The sequence below is a fragment of the Oncorhynchus clarkii genome, chromosome 6 (assembly GCF_045791955.1).
Source record: "Oncorhynchus clarkii lewisi isolate Uvic-CL-2024 chromosome 6, UVic_Ocla_1.0, whole genome shotgun sequence".
Classification (NCBI taxonomy): Eukaryota; Metazoa; Chordata; class Actinopteri; order Salmoniformes; family Salmonidae; genus Oncorhynchus; species Oncorhynchus clarkii.
In genome coordinates, this window is record NC_092152.1 from 15177986 (window position 1) to 15194808 (window position 16823).

At 41.0% G+C, this 16823-nt stretch overlaps 1 protein-coding gene across 1 annotated transcript in view; it reads left to right on the top strand.

Annotated features, from left to right (window-relative positions):
* The first annotated feature begins 4079 nt into the window (after nt 1–4079).
* The window catches only part of LOC139410656 (brevican core protein-like), a 61267-nt gene continuing 48523 nt past the window's right edge, over nt 4080–16823 (top strand). Inside the window, exons 1-6 of the mRNA XM_071156020.1 lie at nt 4080–4272; nt 6566–6636; nt 11223–11609; nt 12897–13071; nt 13410–13537; nt 16212–16505. Of these exons, the coding sequence (XP_071012121.1) occupies nt 4250–4272; nt 6566–6636; nt 11223–11609; nt 12897–13071; nt 13410–13537; nt 16212–16505 (1078 nt within the window). The 5' untranslated portion in view covers nt 4080–4249. The remainder of the gene's footprint in view (nt 4273–6565; nt 6637–11222; nt 11610–12896; nt 13072–13409; nt 13538–16211; nt 16506–16823) is intronic.

Here is a 16823-nt window from a genome sequence, read left to right on the forward strand (position 1 = left end):
GTAGAGCATTGCAGTAGTCTAACCTAGAAGTGACAAAAGCATGGACTAATCGTTCTGCATCATTTTTGGACAGAAAGTTTCTGATTTTTGCAATGTTATGTAGATGGAAAAAAGCTGTCCTTGAAACAGTCTTGATATGTTCTTCAAAAAAGAGATCAGGGTCCAGAGTAACGCCGAGGTCCTTCACAGTTTAATTTGAGACGACTGTACTGTACAACCATCAAGATTAATTGTCAGATTCAACAGAAGATCCCTTTGTTTCTTGGGACCTAGAACTAGCATCTCTGTTTTTTCCGAGTTAAAGTAGAAAATGTGCAGCCATCCACTTCCTTATGTCTGAAACACATTCTTCTAGCAAGGGCAATTTTGGGGCTTCACCATGTTTCATTGAAATGTACAGCTGTGTGTCATCCGCATAGCAGTGAAAGTTAACATTATGTTTCTGAATGACGTCACCAAGAGGTAAACTATAGTGAAGACAATGGTGGTCCTAAAACAGAGCCTTGGGAACACCGAAATGTACAATTGGTTTGTCAGAGGACAAACCATCCACAGAGACAAACTGATGTCTTCCCGACAGATAAGATCTAAACCAGGCCAGAACTTGTCCGTTTAGACCAATTTGTGTTTCCAATCTCTCCAAAAGATTGTGGTGATCGATGGTATCAAAAGCAGCACTAAGGTCTAGGAGGACGAGGACAGATGCAGGGCCTAGGTCTGACGCCATTAAAAAGTAATTTACCACCTTCACAAGTGCAGTCTCAGTGTTAAGACATTGACAGTCTTCAGAAAGGCAGTGAGTTGCTGTGCAACAGCTTTTTCTGACATTTTTGAGAGGAGTGGGAGATTTTATATAGGCTGATAGCTTTTTATATTTTCTGGGTCATGGTTTGGCTGTTTCAAGAGTGGCTTTATTACTGCTACTTTTAGTGAGTTTGGTACACATCCGTTGGATAGAGAGACGTTTATTATGTTTAACATAGGCGGGCCAAGCACAGGAAGCAGCTCTTTCAGTAGTTTAGTTGGAATAGGGACCAGTATGCAGCTTGAAGGTTTAGAGGTAAAGATTATTTTCATCAATGTGTCAAGAGATATAGTACTAAAAAACTTGAGTGTCTCCCTTGATCCTAGGTCCTGGAAGAGTTGTGCAGACTCAAGACAACTGAGCTTTTAAGGAATATGCATATTTAAAGAGGAGTCCATCATTTGCTTTCTAATGATCTTTTCCTCAAAGAAGTTCATGAATTTATCACTGCTGAAGTGAAAGCCATCCTCTCTTGGTGAATGCTGGTTTTTAATTAGCTTTGCGACAGTATCAAAAATACATTTAGGATTCTTCTTATTTTCCTCAATTAAGTTGGAGAAATAGGATGATCGAGCAGCAGTGAGGGCTCTTCGGTACTGCACGGTACTGTTTTTCCAAGCTAGTCGGAAGACTTCCAGTTTGGTGTAGCACCATTTTCATTCTAATTTTCTGGAAGCTTGCTTCAGAGCTCAGGTATTTACTGTATACAGGGAGCTAGTTTCCTATGACAAATATTTTTTTGTTTTTAAGGGTGCGACTGCATCTAGGGTATTGCGCAATGTTAAATTGAGTTCCTCAGTTAGGTGGTTAACTGATTTCTGTACTCTGACATCCTTGGTAGGTGGAGGGAGTCTGGAAGGGCATCTAGGAATCTTTGGGTTGTCCGAGAATTTATAGCACGACTTTGATCCTTGATTGGGGTCTGAGCAGATTATTTATTACGATTGCAAACATAATAAAATTGTGGTCTGATAGTCCAGGATTATGAGGAGAAACATTAAGATCCACAACATTTATTCCACGGGACAAAACTAGGTCCAGAGTATGACTGTGGCAGTGAGTATGTCCGGAGACATGTTGGACAAAATCCACTGAGTTGATGATGGCTCCGAAAGCCTTTTGGAGTGGGTCTGTGGACTGTGAATATTAAAGTAACCAGAAATTTGAATATTATCTGCCATGACTACAAGGTCCAAAAGGAATTCATGGAACTCAATGAGGAACGCTGTACATGGCCCAGGAGGCCTGTAAAACAGTAGCCTTAAAAAGTGATCTTTTTTTTTGTAAATTGAAATTTGCTATCATAAATGTTAGCAACACCCCTGACTAGGCAAATACAGTGCAAAAGTAGGCTACATCAGTCACATACTTTACAGAGAAGGAACACACACATTCCCACTGTGTGGATCCACTATAATGATAATGGAGTGCCATGTTGTCAGTTTTATGTGATCAATGATCATAGACTGTATTAAAGTCTATTAACACATCTAAGCACATAATAGGTGTGGAGGTCCCCATTATACTATGTAGACATCCCAAATGGAGCTGTTAGCCATCTCCACTATCCAAATGGTAAGACTTAAATCACCTATAAGGCATGTAAGGGATGAATTATGTTGGATTGGACATCCCTGTGTAAATAGTTGACGGGATAGTCTGAATACAGTGTCTGTTGGGAATAGTTATTTTAACCCTTAACCTACGGAACTAACAATTCCATAACACATATCATGATAATATTGTTTAATGACGAATTTGTGAATACATATTATTGACCAACATGTCATGCAAAAGTAGGTGAAACATTCTAACATTTATATTATCTTAAAGCACTTTTAAATGACAATAATTCATCCAAAAACAATAACTACTTAAAAAAATATATTTTCCTATGCCTGGCCAAGCATGATATTCATAATGAATTGTTTTATGCAGAAGTGTGGTATTAGACCTAAGAATACTTAAGTAGCTCTGGATAAGAGTGTCTGCTAAATGACTAAAGTGTAAAATGTGAAAATCTTAATATATCATTTCTCCCAAACGAACAACATGTACTTTATAAAATGACAGTACACATACTGTATCAAGAATTAGGAGATTTGAAATTGATTATAGGCTACATGAGAAAGGCTGCATGTGCATTCCTTGTTTGATTTAACAATGAACAAGCTCCTCTGACAACGATTTCGGAATGGAATCCCTTTTTTGAGTTTTGGTCACACACACACCTCCCCCAGAGGTTCATCCAGCCTCTGTATCATGACAGTAGCCAATGAACGTTACTATCAGCTCGGAGAGCGGTCCGGCCTCTCCCCCGTGTGGAAAGGACAGGCAAAGAGGCTTCACTGTCAGATCAGTCACTGGCTCTCAGGCTCTGGCTCTGTTGGGTCATGTCAGTGGTCTCAGTTATCCGACCAACTTAGAGCCGTGAAGTAGCCTTGTTCTTAGGTCATATTTGCGTTGCCAATGGTGAACTTAATGAAATGCCTGCAACAAATGAAGTGAACTTGCCAACTACTCATGCAGTAGGCTACATTAGATTTTTTCATTTAATTATCATACAGTTGCTTGCGTTTATCGCCGGACCCCAAGGTTGGCAGGAATAGGCTTTCGCGCAAAAGTGTATGTTTTACGCACCATTTGTAGCCTATTGATTCGATTGGGTTGTATCGAAATGTTGTCAAAAGTGGGCGACCTCATCCCTCTACAGTTGTGTGTGTTGTCCAACCTGTTAGCACAAGGAACTTTATCCAGTTGTTGAATTACACATCCGTCCTTTAACGCGCTCCGTTCCATTACGCGCACCCTTAGGTAGCATCATTTTGGACACCCTTTTATTCCAAAGGAATCCATCATCTTCAGTATTTTCTTGGATCAAAGTATGGAAAAAAGATGATGGCTCTGACTAGTGATTTGAATATTGAACAGAAACATATCATTATTTTGTATTGATTAATTTAATTGACGCATGGGTACATCTGGGTTCCAAATGGAAAGTTAAATGGTTTCATTGACAACGGTCTGACCAGTGCAAGTGAATTATATGGTGTAGCAACAACGTTATTGGATGAGGATGTTCGTGTTAGACAAAGGGTCTAATTATGTTTTTTTTCCTCCCTCCCAAAGGTGTCCACAATTTTTTGGGATGGGCAGTGGGCCCCTCCTCTCCAACAGTGACGAAATAACAGTGGGTGTAAAGAGAATTTGAACTTGCAGCCGGCTACCACTTCTTGGTTGCTCTTGCCCGGATCAGAACAAGCAACATACTGGAGTGGGACACTGCACCACAGAAGCAGTGATTGGAGAAAATCGGCGCACCCGGGAAATAAGTGCTTAGTGACCGACTTTCAGATCAAATATTTATTGGCCACTTTTTACGCATGACTACACTGGGAGTAACTGGAATTTCAAGGATATAAACTGATTCTCTTTCTATATTTCATGGAGTTAAAACTTTGTTTAAGGTAATGTTTGTAGTTATTTTATTATACTATATATTAGTACGTCTTTACTTAAAGCATCCAGGTATAATGCTTTATAACTTGTTATAAGCATGTATGAGCCTTTATGTCTTATAAAAAATCGTATCATATTTTATGTCTCTATTGGCCTATACATTTTCTTGGACCAGGGATACAATAATTAGTTAGACATTTATTTTTACATTCTATTTGAGCATCCTTTGCGGATGATAGCTTCATTGGACAAACAGTTCAGTGCATGCATATTTGTAGACTAAGTTGTATTGTCCTTAAATACCTTGTCTGTGTAACTCACAGTCAGTGTTAGAAAAAGTACTAAATGTCATACTTGAGTAAAAGTAACCCAGTAAAATACTAGTTGACTAAAAGTCTAAAAGTATTTGGTTTTAAATAGACTTAAGTATCAAAAGTAAATGGAATTGCTAAAATGTACTTAAGTATCAAAAGTAAAAGTATAAACCATTTCAAATTCCTGTTATTAAGCAAACCAGAAGGCACATTTTTTTTAAAAATGTATTGGCGGATAGCCAGGGGCACACTACAACACTCAGTTTAGTGAGTCCGCCAGATCAGAGGCATTAGGGATGACCAGGGATGTTCTCTTGATAAGTGTGTGAATGGGACCATTTTTCTGTCAAAATGTAACGAGTACTTTGGGGTGTCAGGGAAAATGTATGGAGTAAAAAGTACATCATTCTTTTAGGAATGTAGTGAAGTAAAAGTAAAAGTTGTCCAAAATTTAAATAGTAAAGTAAAGTACAGATACCACAAAAAACTACGAAGGATTTTTACTTAAGTACGGTACACCACTGCCCACAGTTCACATTTTGTCCACACTTGTTGGACACCAAATGTTTGTTCTTCTTCTGTAGACGACGGTTGAGATTTGTAGTCTGACAGGTGAACCAGTTTCACTCAGTTATGCATCACCTTTCTCAAAGTTGGTATTTTAACGATATTGGTCATATCAAGTCCTGATTAAATGTATGTGACATTTACATTAGGTAGCCCACAGGTGTCCATATATATATATATGTGATAGTGGGAAATGTTGACAGTGAAAATAATCAATGTTTCACATTTTAGCAAACTCATAACAAGGAAAGTTCTTGGGGATTTAAACAAGTGTATAGTCTACATTTATTGCAATGCGCTTTTATGCACAACTCGAGAAAGCATTACAAACACTAGGCTATTGTAAGCCTATTTGTGTGCCATTGGTTACCGCTGTTAGCCTATCCAGTGGTATAGGGAAGTCTAGCCAAATTGAGTTTGAGTCGCTTTAGACATTCACTGGTCGATGAGAGAGTAATCTCGTCCACCCAACCGAGCCGGCTCTCTCTAGCAATTGAGCCTGGAAACGAGGTTAATGATAGAGCAAGCTGACAGAACGCGGAGCGTTACATCAAACAGACATGTTTTAGATTAATACATGGTCAATGTGAATTGGCAACTCATCGACTACCCCTCCCCTCAACAAAAAATAAGGTAAAAAAGTAACCAGCCGCCAGAGATTCTTTTTTTCTTTGAATTACTGTTGTTAGGGTGGAGTGTATTGAATCAGGACAGTCAGCCAGTCAGCCAGCCAACCCAGCCCCTCTAGACGAACATGTCACACAGCCTACCCGCCCTGAACTCTCTCCCACAATCAACTCAAATAACCGAGTGCCTGCTATCAGAAACATTTATTACCTTTTCATTTCACGTCGGGAAACGTGCCCAGCCGACCGAGAGGCTATAATGTAACAGTTCCAACTGATTTACCTGTCACTCGTGTTTACATTGCCGAGGTGCACATTAAATGAGGCCACTTACAGCCAGTCTGTTGAGCGTCCCCCCTTTCCCCCCAAACATTTGTGATTTGACCCAACAGGAGGCTACCTCCATGGGGTTCTCAATCCCACCACCCACATTCGGAGGAAGTGACAAGACAGACAAATTGTCCTTAGCGACCACCGGGGCATCATGCTAAGCAAGAGAGAGCCGCTTGACACTCGTTCTGGGCTGTAGAGTGACACCGCAGAAACGGGGACGGACAGAACCATTCCATTAACCGCTATCAGGATTATATTTTCTAATCGATCCGTTGGAGTTCGCCTGTAACAATTACCTAATTTTGTTGGTCCACCGCTATCGCTCACATTTGAACATGCTGACATGTCAATGGACGCATCACTGTAATGAATGAGGAATGTGTATCTTGCTAGACCTTATAGCAGAAGGCTGGTGTCTCACAACAATCAGTTAATTAATTGTGTTTCCCTCCTACCTTCAGGTTCAAGATGATACTGAAAATAAAACATATCCTCTGGTTATACTGCCTGTGTCAAAGTGCATCTGGGTTCGGTAAGTGTTGCCTACTACTACTTCTACTTCTACTATTACTACTGCTACTACTACTACTACAGGCTACTACTACTACTACTATTAATAATAATACTCTCTCTCTCTCTCTCTCTCTCTCTCTCTCTGTACAGTTTCTGTATGTGTGAGTTTGTTAAAAAATGATTAGTTTCACCATATTAAAGTGAGAGTTCAGTTCACATAACATGGTTGTCCTTAAAATAAGGGACATGCGTAAATGAATCACTAATCACATTAAATAAATAATAATCTTCAGATATGACTTGGTCAAAGCAACAAAATGACCAGGGCTTCACAGTGACAGTGGAATTGGGAGACGTTTTGGGATTAAGTGGGTTAAAATCCTCCTAGAAGTGGCACAGGTTTTGACAGAGGGACATGTCAAAATGCTGAATTTTGGAACTTTAGCAAGCCTTTATTGAATTTTCCATGGGGTCTATATTAAAGGGCACTTAATTTAATATACAGTTGAAGTCGGAAGTTTACACACACTTAGGTCATGTGTGCATGAGCCAAGTTGAACAGTTTAAAGGCAATGCTACCAAATACTAATTGAGTGTATGTAAACTTCTGACCCACTGGGATTGTGATGAAAGAAATAAAAACTGAAAGAAATATTTCTCTCTACTATTATTCTGACATTTCACATTCTTAAAATAAAGTGGGGAATCCTAACTGACCTAAGCCAGGGAATTTTTACTGGGATAAAATGTCAGGAATTGTAAAAAACTGAGTTTAAATCTATTTGGCTAAGGTGTATGTAAACTTCCGACTTCAAGCGTATATAAACATCAAAGCGATACAAAATGCACTTATTTTGAGGAATGACCCATGCATGTGTTTCAGCACAATTCAGGTAGGCAATTAGTCAAAAACACTTGTTGGTACTAAGTCAATTGGAAAGTATTGTGCTTTGGGTGGCAGATATTCCAGCGGTTATAGCATTAGGCCAGTAACCGAAAGTTTGCTGGTTCAAATACCTGAGCCGACAAGGTGAAAAATCTGTGGTTGTGCCCATGTGCAAGGCACTTAACTCTAATCTGTTCCAGGGGTGCCGTGCTTCCTTTGCTGACCTGTTAAAACAACAGATTCACTGTATCTATCCGGTGTATGTGAAAATATAATTAGTTTTTATATGGTTGACAGTAACAATTACTGTTATAAGGTCCTAAACGATATCATAACCGCCATCAATAAGAGACATTACTGTGCAGCCGTATTCAGCGACCTGGCTAAGGCTTTCGACTCTGTCAGTCACAACATTCTTATTGGCAGACTCAACAACCTTGGTTTCTCAAATGATTGCCTCGCTTGGTTCACCAACTACTTCTCCGATAGAGTTCAGTATGTCAAATCGGAGGGCCTGTTGTCCGGACCTCTGGCAGTCTCTATGGGGGTGCCACAGGGTTCAATTCTCAGGCCGACTCTCTTCTCTGTATACATCAATGATGTCGCTCTCGCTGCTGGTTATTCTTTGATCCACCTCTACGCAGACGACACCATTCTGCATACCTCTGGCCCTTCGTTGGACACTGTGTTAACTAACCACTAGGCTACCCTGTGGGCCGTCATTGAAAATAAGAATTTGTTCTTAACTGACTTGCCTGGTTAAATAAAGGTAAAATAAAATAATAAAAAACTCCAGATGAGCTTCAATGCCATACAACTCTCCTTCCATGGCCTCCAACTGCTCTTAAATGCACATAAAACTAAATGCATGATATACAACCGATCGCTGCCCACACCTGCACGCCCGTCCAGCATCACTACTCTGGACGGTTCCGACTTAGAATATGTGGACAGCTACAAATACCTAGGTGTCTGGTTAGACTGTGAATTCTCTTTCCAGACTCACATTAAACATCTCCAATCCAAAATTAAATCTAGAATCAGCTTCCTATTTCACAACAAAGCATCCTTCACTCATGCTGCCAAACATACCCTCTTAAAACGGACCATCCTGCCAATCCTCGACTTCAGCGATGTCATTTACAAAATAGCCTCCAACACTCTACTCAACTAATTGGATGCAGTCTATCACAGTGCCATCCGTTTTGTCACCAAAGCCCCATATACTTCCCACCACTGCGACCTGTATGCTCTCGTTGGCTGGCCCTCGCTTCATACTCGTCGCCAAACCCACTGGCTCCAGGTCATCTACAAGTCTCTGCTAGGTAAAGCCCCGCCTTATCTCAGCTCACTGGTCACCATAGCAGCACCCACCCGTAGCACGCGCTCCAGCAGGTATATCTCACTAGTCACCCCCAAAGTCAATTCTTCCTTTGGCCGCCTCTCCTTCCAGTTCTCTGCTGCCAATGACTGGAACAAACTGCAAAAATCTCTGAAGCTGGAGACACTTACCTCCCTCACTAGCTTTAAGCATCAGCTGTCAGAGCAGCTCACAGATCACTGCACCTGTACATAGCTCATCTGTAAATAGCCCATCCAATCTACCTCATCCCCATGTTGTATTTATTTATCTTGCTCCTTTGCACCCCAGTATCTCTACTTGCACATTCATCTTCTGCACATCCTACCATTCAAGTGTTTAATTTCTATATTGTAATTACTTTGCCACCATGGCCTATTTATTGCCTTTACCTCTCTTATCTTCCCTCATATGCACATGCTGTATATTGATTTTTCTACTGTATTATTGATTGTATGTTTGTTTATTCCATGTGTAACTCTGTGTTGTTGTATACAGTATGTCAAACTGCTTTGCTTTTTCTTGGCCAGGTCGCAGTTGTAAATGAGAACTTGTTCTCAACTAGCCTACCTGGTTAAATAAAGGTGAAATAAATACATGTAAAAAAATAAATAAATCCATGTCTCACAGCAATGAGGTTTCGCCCCAATCAACAACAAAAAAGCAGACAGACAACGCCAAGTCAATGCCTGTGAGCCCTGCAAGCAGAGTAAGGTCAGCCCTATGATGGGCAGCAGTGGGCAGCTAGAACCTCAGGTCCTTTTTTTTTAAAACATTTTTTTAACTAGGCAAGTCAGTTAAGAACAACTTCTTATTTTCAATGACGGCCTAGGAACAGTGGGTTAACTGCCTGTTCAGGGGCAGAACGACAGATTTGTACCTTGTCAGCTCGGGGGTTTGAACTTGCAACCTTCCGGTTACTAGACCAACACTCTAACCACCAGGCTACCCTGTACAGACAGGATACCTTTCAATTAGGCCCAGGTCCCTGTCTGGATTCAGCTAAAACAGCTGGTTTCACCTCTCAGCCCTAGTAAGGCCCTCTGTTTAGAGCCCTTGCTCACGGCTGTCCCACACCGCTTCCAAAGCATTCTGTACATCGTTGCTCCGAGCGTTCATTGATTCCCTTCAATGTGATAATCCCGTGGCGGTGGCCAAGGGTGATTCATCCCGTTGCCATGGCATTGCATCTGGCATCGTGAGGATGTGCGCTGTGTGTGGTGTGGTTCTAACCGGAACATAAACAGAGACTGGGAGTTACTCTGTGTTGATTACTTTATAAAAAGCAATACTTGAGGGAATTGTGAATAACCTTGGTCCAGAGGACTGTTTGCCTGTCCGACCTGCTGCCAGAAAGTCTGAGTTGTTTAGAAAGACCAGATGCGATGCTCATAAACTGTCATAGCTGTGTCATACTGTAGCTGTGCCCCACATAGCAAACCTTTTTTTTTGCGGTGTTGGCCTTCATAGAGAGAGAGAGTAACAATATATTTTAAGATATGTGGACCAAATAATAGCTTTTACTCTGATGACTTGAAAACTCTTAATTTATGACTTGACATTGCATTTTAAGTATCATTCGTAGTTTATAGGGTTTCCCATACACAGATTAAACCTAATCCTGGATTTAAAAGCATGTCAATGTAGATTATCTGTTGAACGTGCTCCTTAGTCCAAAACCAAGGTAAATCTATGTCTGGGAAACCAGCCAATTGTGTATTTTTAGCTCTGATAGCCTGGAAGAACAGTGGATCAGTTTTTCTTATGGTTCCTGACAGGTAGTATAGTAGTGGAACAACTTTTAAGGCTGCAGACATGCCTTCCCTGTTTGACTATTTTATGTCATACACATTTTTATGACCATACATCACATTCTGTGTATGTCACTGGGAGTCTCCCCACCCATAGTTTTGAGGATGAGGCTTGACTTTCCAAGGGCTACTTTGGTGCTATGATGCATGTCCTTTAGTTGTCTGGGACTTAATGTTACACCCTCTGTGTCTGTTATTGAATAAGAGGTTCATAGCAAACTAGCAATACGCTTGACTAATTAGAAGTCTTTGCAGAGTGTTTCAACTTTGAATAAAAGGTTTAACTTTTTATGAAGTGCTTGTCCCAGACTATATTTAACAGATGTTTTAAGCTAGAGGAAAAGCTTGGGTAGTGTGGTTGAAGGGAACAACCTTGAATCAATGTATTGTTTCTTGTTGCTTTTATTGTTGTTGTCCTTTATCACCCATACTGATACTGCACCAGAGTTAAAGTTGTTATTCTCTGAAAAAACTTGCCATTGTTCAGTAATCTCTCTATACATTTTCAACTGCCTTACCTAGTCTTTTTTGTTTTAAATATTTCCCAGCATCCAACACGTTAACTATGATGAGGCCTGTGAGTGGCTCCCTCTCGGGGAAGGTGGTTTTGCCGTGCCACTTCTCCAATATGCCCACAGCCAAGCCCTCCATCAACGCCAATGGCACAGTAACACCCACCAGCACAGACTACCTGCGCATCAAATGGACCAAGATGGATGGAGAAAAGGAATCCACGGTGCTGGTGGCCCAAAATGGCATCATTAAGATTGGCTCCATCTACAGAAACCGTGTGTCAGTGCCCAGCCACCCAGAGGATGTGGGGGATTCTTCTCTGACCATGGTGAAGCTCCGAGCCAGCGACGCCGGCACCTACCGCTGCGAGGTCATGTATGGTATCGAGGACACGCAGGACATGGTCAACCTCGACGTCAAGGGTTGGTGTCATCTGTTTATTTCTGTATAGTCAGTTTCTCTGCCTATTCCCTTTTGCCGGAGAAAATATCTGCTAAGCACATTGACACTTTGGCAAGTTCACAATAGAAAATGTTTGATAAGCTTATGAAGTGGATGAGCCAACCTTTGAATGAAGTGGTAAAGATGTATTAGTAACAATTCAAAGCAATTTCCCTCAATGTGTCATTCAGTAAATATGAAAGTAGGGAGCACATGTGTCGACTGTAGACTTGGGGTTTCCTGCATTTTGTGCTAGAGACACCCAACTCTATATATATCATCATATGGGGCACATCACTTCTGGAGTGGCTATGCCATAGGGAGGAGTTACTCAGCTACGTTATAGGCCTAAGTATTGTGTGCATTTGATGATACTGGTGCCTGCTGATGGTTCCCATCCTTTTTACCTGAATGGTGAGAGACCCTATGCTCTTATAATAAGACATCTTGTTTTATCCCCTTGATTTAGCACAGGAAACAATCATGTTGGAATCATTAATCAGGAAGTACATCTGGTATTAGTGTAACATTCTTTCTCCCAATGTTTTGCAAGAAACAGTTTCTCATTGAAAACAGTGGCATGCAAAGTTAATCTTCTCACCAGGAAAACTAGATATGATCTGATAAAAGACAAACACAGTAAGGTCAGTTACTGATGTCAACATACCATTTTGAATCTTGGCATGTTTACAGTCTATGTCCCAAGTGGGATATTATGCAGAACAGTTCCAGAGCTATGGCAACTGAGGTGTAAATCTTAATTTTTGTGTAGAAGGATAACTGTGTCCCAATCATTTAATATGACTATATTCTCAATCTTTATTTGGGGAGTTACATTATCTGGCAGACATAACTCATATTCGGGACATTGAAAACAGGGATGGGTTGATTTGGAATCGCTTTGGCTTTCACAGAGACATAACCACCCATTTCTCCAACTTGTTGCAATTATCATTCATTTCTTCAGAGTCAGTCTACTGCCACAAATATGGGAAGTCAGGGTCATGGTATCGTCTCTAAATCATCCAGTGTTATCTTCATTTGTGGTCATTGCAGAGGGTTCTAGTCATCTTAATCTAAGCTCATCACAATTAACATATTAGACCCCGATTTATTTCACACGTGTGTGCTATTAGACAAGAGTCATGACCCCCAGTTTTTTACTCTGATTATTAATAGATTATTTACTAGAGCACTTTTCTACACAGGAACTCATTTGTGTGTGTGTGTGTGTGTGTGTGTGTTTGTGTGTTTGTGTTTGTTCCCAGGTGTTGTGTTTCACTACCGGGCAAGCACCAGCAGGTACAACATGAACTACAAGAGCGCTGTCCAGGCCTGCCAAACCATAGGAGCCTCCATCGCCACGTTTGACCAGCTTAAATCAGCCTATGATGACGGCTTTGACCAATGTGATGCAGGCTGGATCGCAGATCTGTCAGTAAGGTGAGATGATCTTCCATGTTCTATTCTGTTTTGTCAAAAAGTTAATAGACGTAATTGGCTAAATCAGAAAAGGACTCTCTCCCAGGCTACTGGTAACTGGTTGTTACAGGGCCTGAAGTCTAAAACTCTTTAGTTTACCCTCTCTGCCATAGCTGTCATTGGTCTGAATTTGCATGTGTACTGACATATACTGAGTTTAAGCCAGTGACAGTACCAGCTCTATTCGGACTCCCTGGCTTTCTCATTTATGACATGATGTACAGGTTAGCTGGTGCAATCACCTTTCCCTTTGGGGACCAATTACATGATGTGATCTTATCTTCTGTTTGCATGTGTAGATACCCAATCACCAGACCTAGACCTGGCTGCTATGGCAACCTGCAGAGGAAGGCTGGGGTGAGGACGTATGGAGCCAGGAAGGCCACAGAGACCTATGATGTCTACTGTTATGTGGACAAGCTGGATGGTAAGAGAACAACATGTTGGATGTAGGGTCGGCTAGTGGTACGTCCAATGAAAACTAAGATGAGCACATCCAATGGAACCATACACAGACAAGCTGCTAAACGACACTGATGTTAGTCAGGGGGAGAAATGGGTTTCTACACACCTGGTGATGGAAAGAGTTGGCAATGTACCAATTTAGGTCTTTATTCTGGTATTGTAAGCAAGTAAATGCATGTGGCAAGGCATTTCCTCTCTAAATATTTACTGGATTCTATTTTGTTTGTTGCCTGTTAAAACATACTTGCAGTCTGTAAATAGGAATGAGTGAAGGCTACAGTAACTCTACATAACTTTGACAAGCAGCATGGTGCCAAACGTTATTCCCCTGACAGGCACAACTATCAAAAGAGACAAACTGCCAGGCTCTTAATGTTGGACCAGATCCTTCCTTCCTTCACAAAGGCTCTAAAAACGACACCAGAAACTATGTGGTGATGGGAGCTTTAAATGCTTCTGGCACCATAAAGGGAAAGCCTGAGAGCGGCCAATACACTTTATTATCTGTGTTTATCCTTCACGCTGAGCCTGCTGACAAATTGAATGTGAGTCGCAGCGTGCTCCATCACTTGTCTATGAGCGCTAACGTCACTCCTCCACTCATGCTGGGAAAGTAGCACACGTGTCTTCCTTGTGATATTATCAGGTCAATTCCTCTTGGATCATAAGGAGTATGATAATACCATTAGGGTTTTTATTTGATTTTTTAATCTTTATTTAACCAGGTAGGCTAGTTGAGAACAAGTTCTCATTTACAACTGCGACCTGGCCAAGTTAACATGTAGTAGTGTTGATCTTAATGCACTGTTATGGAGGCTAGCTGAGGAACAAATGTAGTTACTCCAGTATAATGTCAGCCAGGAAGCAGCACCCCACCCCACCCGTACCTCACCATGTTCTGCTCACAGTTCAACCCTCTCATTTACAATGCACATACACTGTATGCATGTCAATAATGCACAGTACACAAATACACATTTGTGACGGAATTTAGGAAGGTGAGCTTATATCAAATGTTCATTATTTTAATGCATTTTATGAAAGTTCAGAAACATAGCTTCAAAATTGTATATCATACACTGCAGTTGGGGGAAACATGATAAAAGTTATGCTTCTTTGAAATTGGATAAACTTGTTATCCCACTTTGGAGAGAAGTAGGAGAAAACAGACCTTGAATGATTTTCACACTTCCTAGAGAGCTCCTTTTTGTTTATGCCCATTCAACATTGTTAACGCCCTCTAAAGCCTTAGGCCCACCCATCTCTTTAAAAAACCACATTTAAACGCATGAGTCAGCATGGCATTGTCCTCCAGAAAGTAGTCTGTCTATTGTCCCCCCTCTATTATCTCAGCCAATCATGGGTCCTAACTTTCTCCCTATATAGCTCAGTGTTTTCTCCTTGGCTAAACTCATAATTTAAATGTTTTATTCATATTTACGGAACCCATACACATTTGTATGTCAGGCATATGAAAGTTCACATGTTCAAGAAGGCATAATATATATTTTATTTTATTTATTTTGCTGTGAAGTAGGAAATAGCATCAAACACCCCTGATCCTGAATCTTAAATGGTACCTGTATTGTATGTACACTGTCATACTGTACCTTATACATACTTCCTCTGTATGGTATATACACTGTCATACCTTATACTACAATGTTTCTGTATGGTATTACTGTGCATATCAATGCATATTTATGGATTCTGAGACTTTCAGTGAACATTTTTCAATGTTTAGCAAGCCAGAGTATACTTCCCTTGACACTGAGACACATGGCAACAGAACAGAAACAGACAGTTGTGTGTTGTGGTATTTAATATGTCTCACGCCTGCTTTATTAAAGACAAATTTAACACCAGACACTGCGACTGGGGATGTCCGAAACTTACGGCAGTAAATCTGTAAGGTTTAAAGTATGGGACAATTCATATGGAAACTTCTGAGAAGACAGTGAACGTTACACCCAAATCTTAACTGAAAACATGCAGTTTTTTTTTATCCCCACTGTCGCTTGTTTTGAACTAGATTCCACTCCAGGCTGATTGAAAACATAATCAATAAGTGTTGACATCTTTAAAAACAACTTTGGATGATGAGTAATGAAGTTGACTACATTAACTATGGACTGCCACACCCACTGTGGGGGACTTAATGGCATGAGGGACAGACTGTCTTTGATAGTGAAAACACATAGTCAGCATTGCTAGCCCACCTCAGGATAATGGAATGAATGCTGTACTGTAGTCCTAAATGAATTAGTGGGAGAAGGTTTAGGCCCAGAGCCCTCCACTGCACTGACACTGGCTTATAGTTATGGCTCTATATCTTCATGACACTGCTACCATGGTCAAAATGGAATGACATATTTGTTATGGATGATACCAGTATTGTGATACTCGTTAGTATCATGGCAGGGAAACAAACATCATTATGTTGTCATCCAGAGTCACATGTATTTATTTTCCAAGCTACAGCACACAATATTATGCCTGCAGCAGGTTTTTAAAGGACGAAAAAGTTAGCGATAACACTATAGTCAGTGATAGCACACATATAAGTTGTATTACAACATCCTGATGCCCATTCTCTAGAAAGACACAATTTACATGTAATGCCTGTTTGTTTTCAGGTGAGGTGTACTATGCGCCTGTGACCCGTAAGATGACGTTTGAGGAGGCGAAGAAGGAGTGTGAGAACAGGAATGCCGTACTGGCGTCGCCGGGTCAGCTCCACTCCGCCTGGAGACAGGGTCTGGACAGATGTGACTACGGCTGGCTCTCTGACGGTAGCGCTCGCCATCCCGTCGCCGTACCCAGAATGCAGTGCGGTGGAGGTCTACTGGGCGTCAGGACCATGTACCGCTACAGAAACCAGACTGGCTTCCCAGAACCCTCCACCCAGCTGGGAGCCTACTGCTTTACAGGTAAACATACATAGGCATCTATGTGGAAAGGGTTCCTTTTGGATTTTAACAGAGTACTCTCAGAGCACACTACTCAGACACAGACTGAGGTCAGAGAATGTTTAATATTTCTGGTCAAGGACAGTGCTGTGATGTGTCCCCCCTTTAGAGTGCAGCTGCTTCACTCCCACACACCAATCCTCATCCTGTCTGCACCTTCTCTGACACAAATACTGAAATGTCTACAAAACAGTCCACTCTCAATATGTTGTGTATAACTCACCTTGTATTGAGTGTATGGTTTATTTGCATGTTAATTTTCATGTTTCTTTTGTCAAC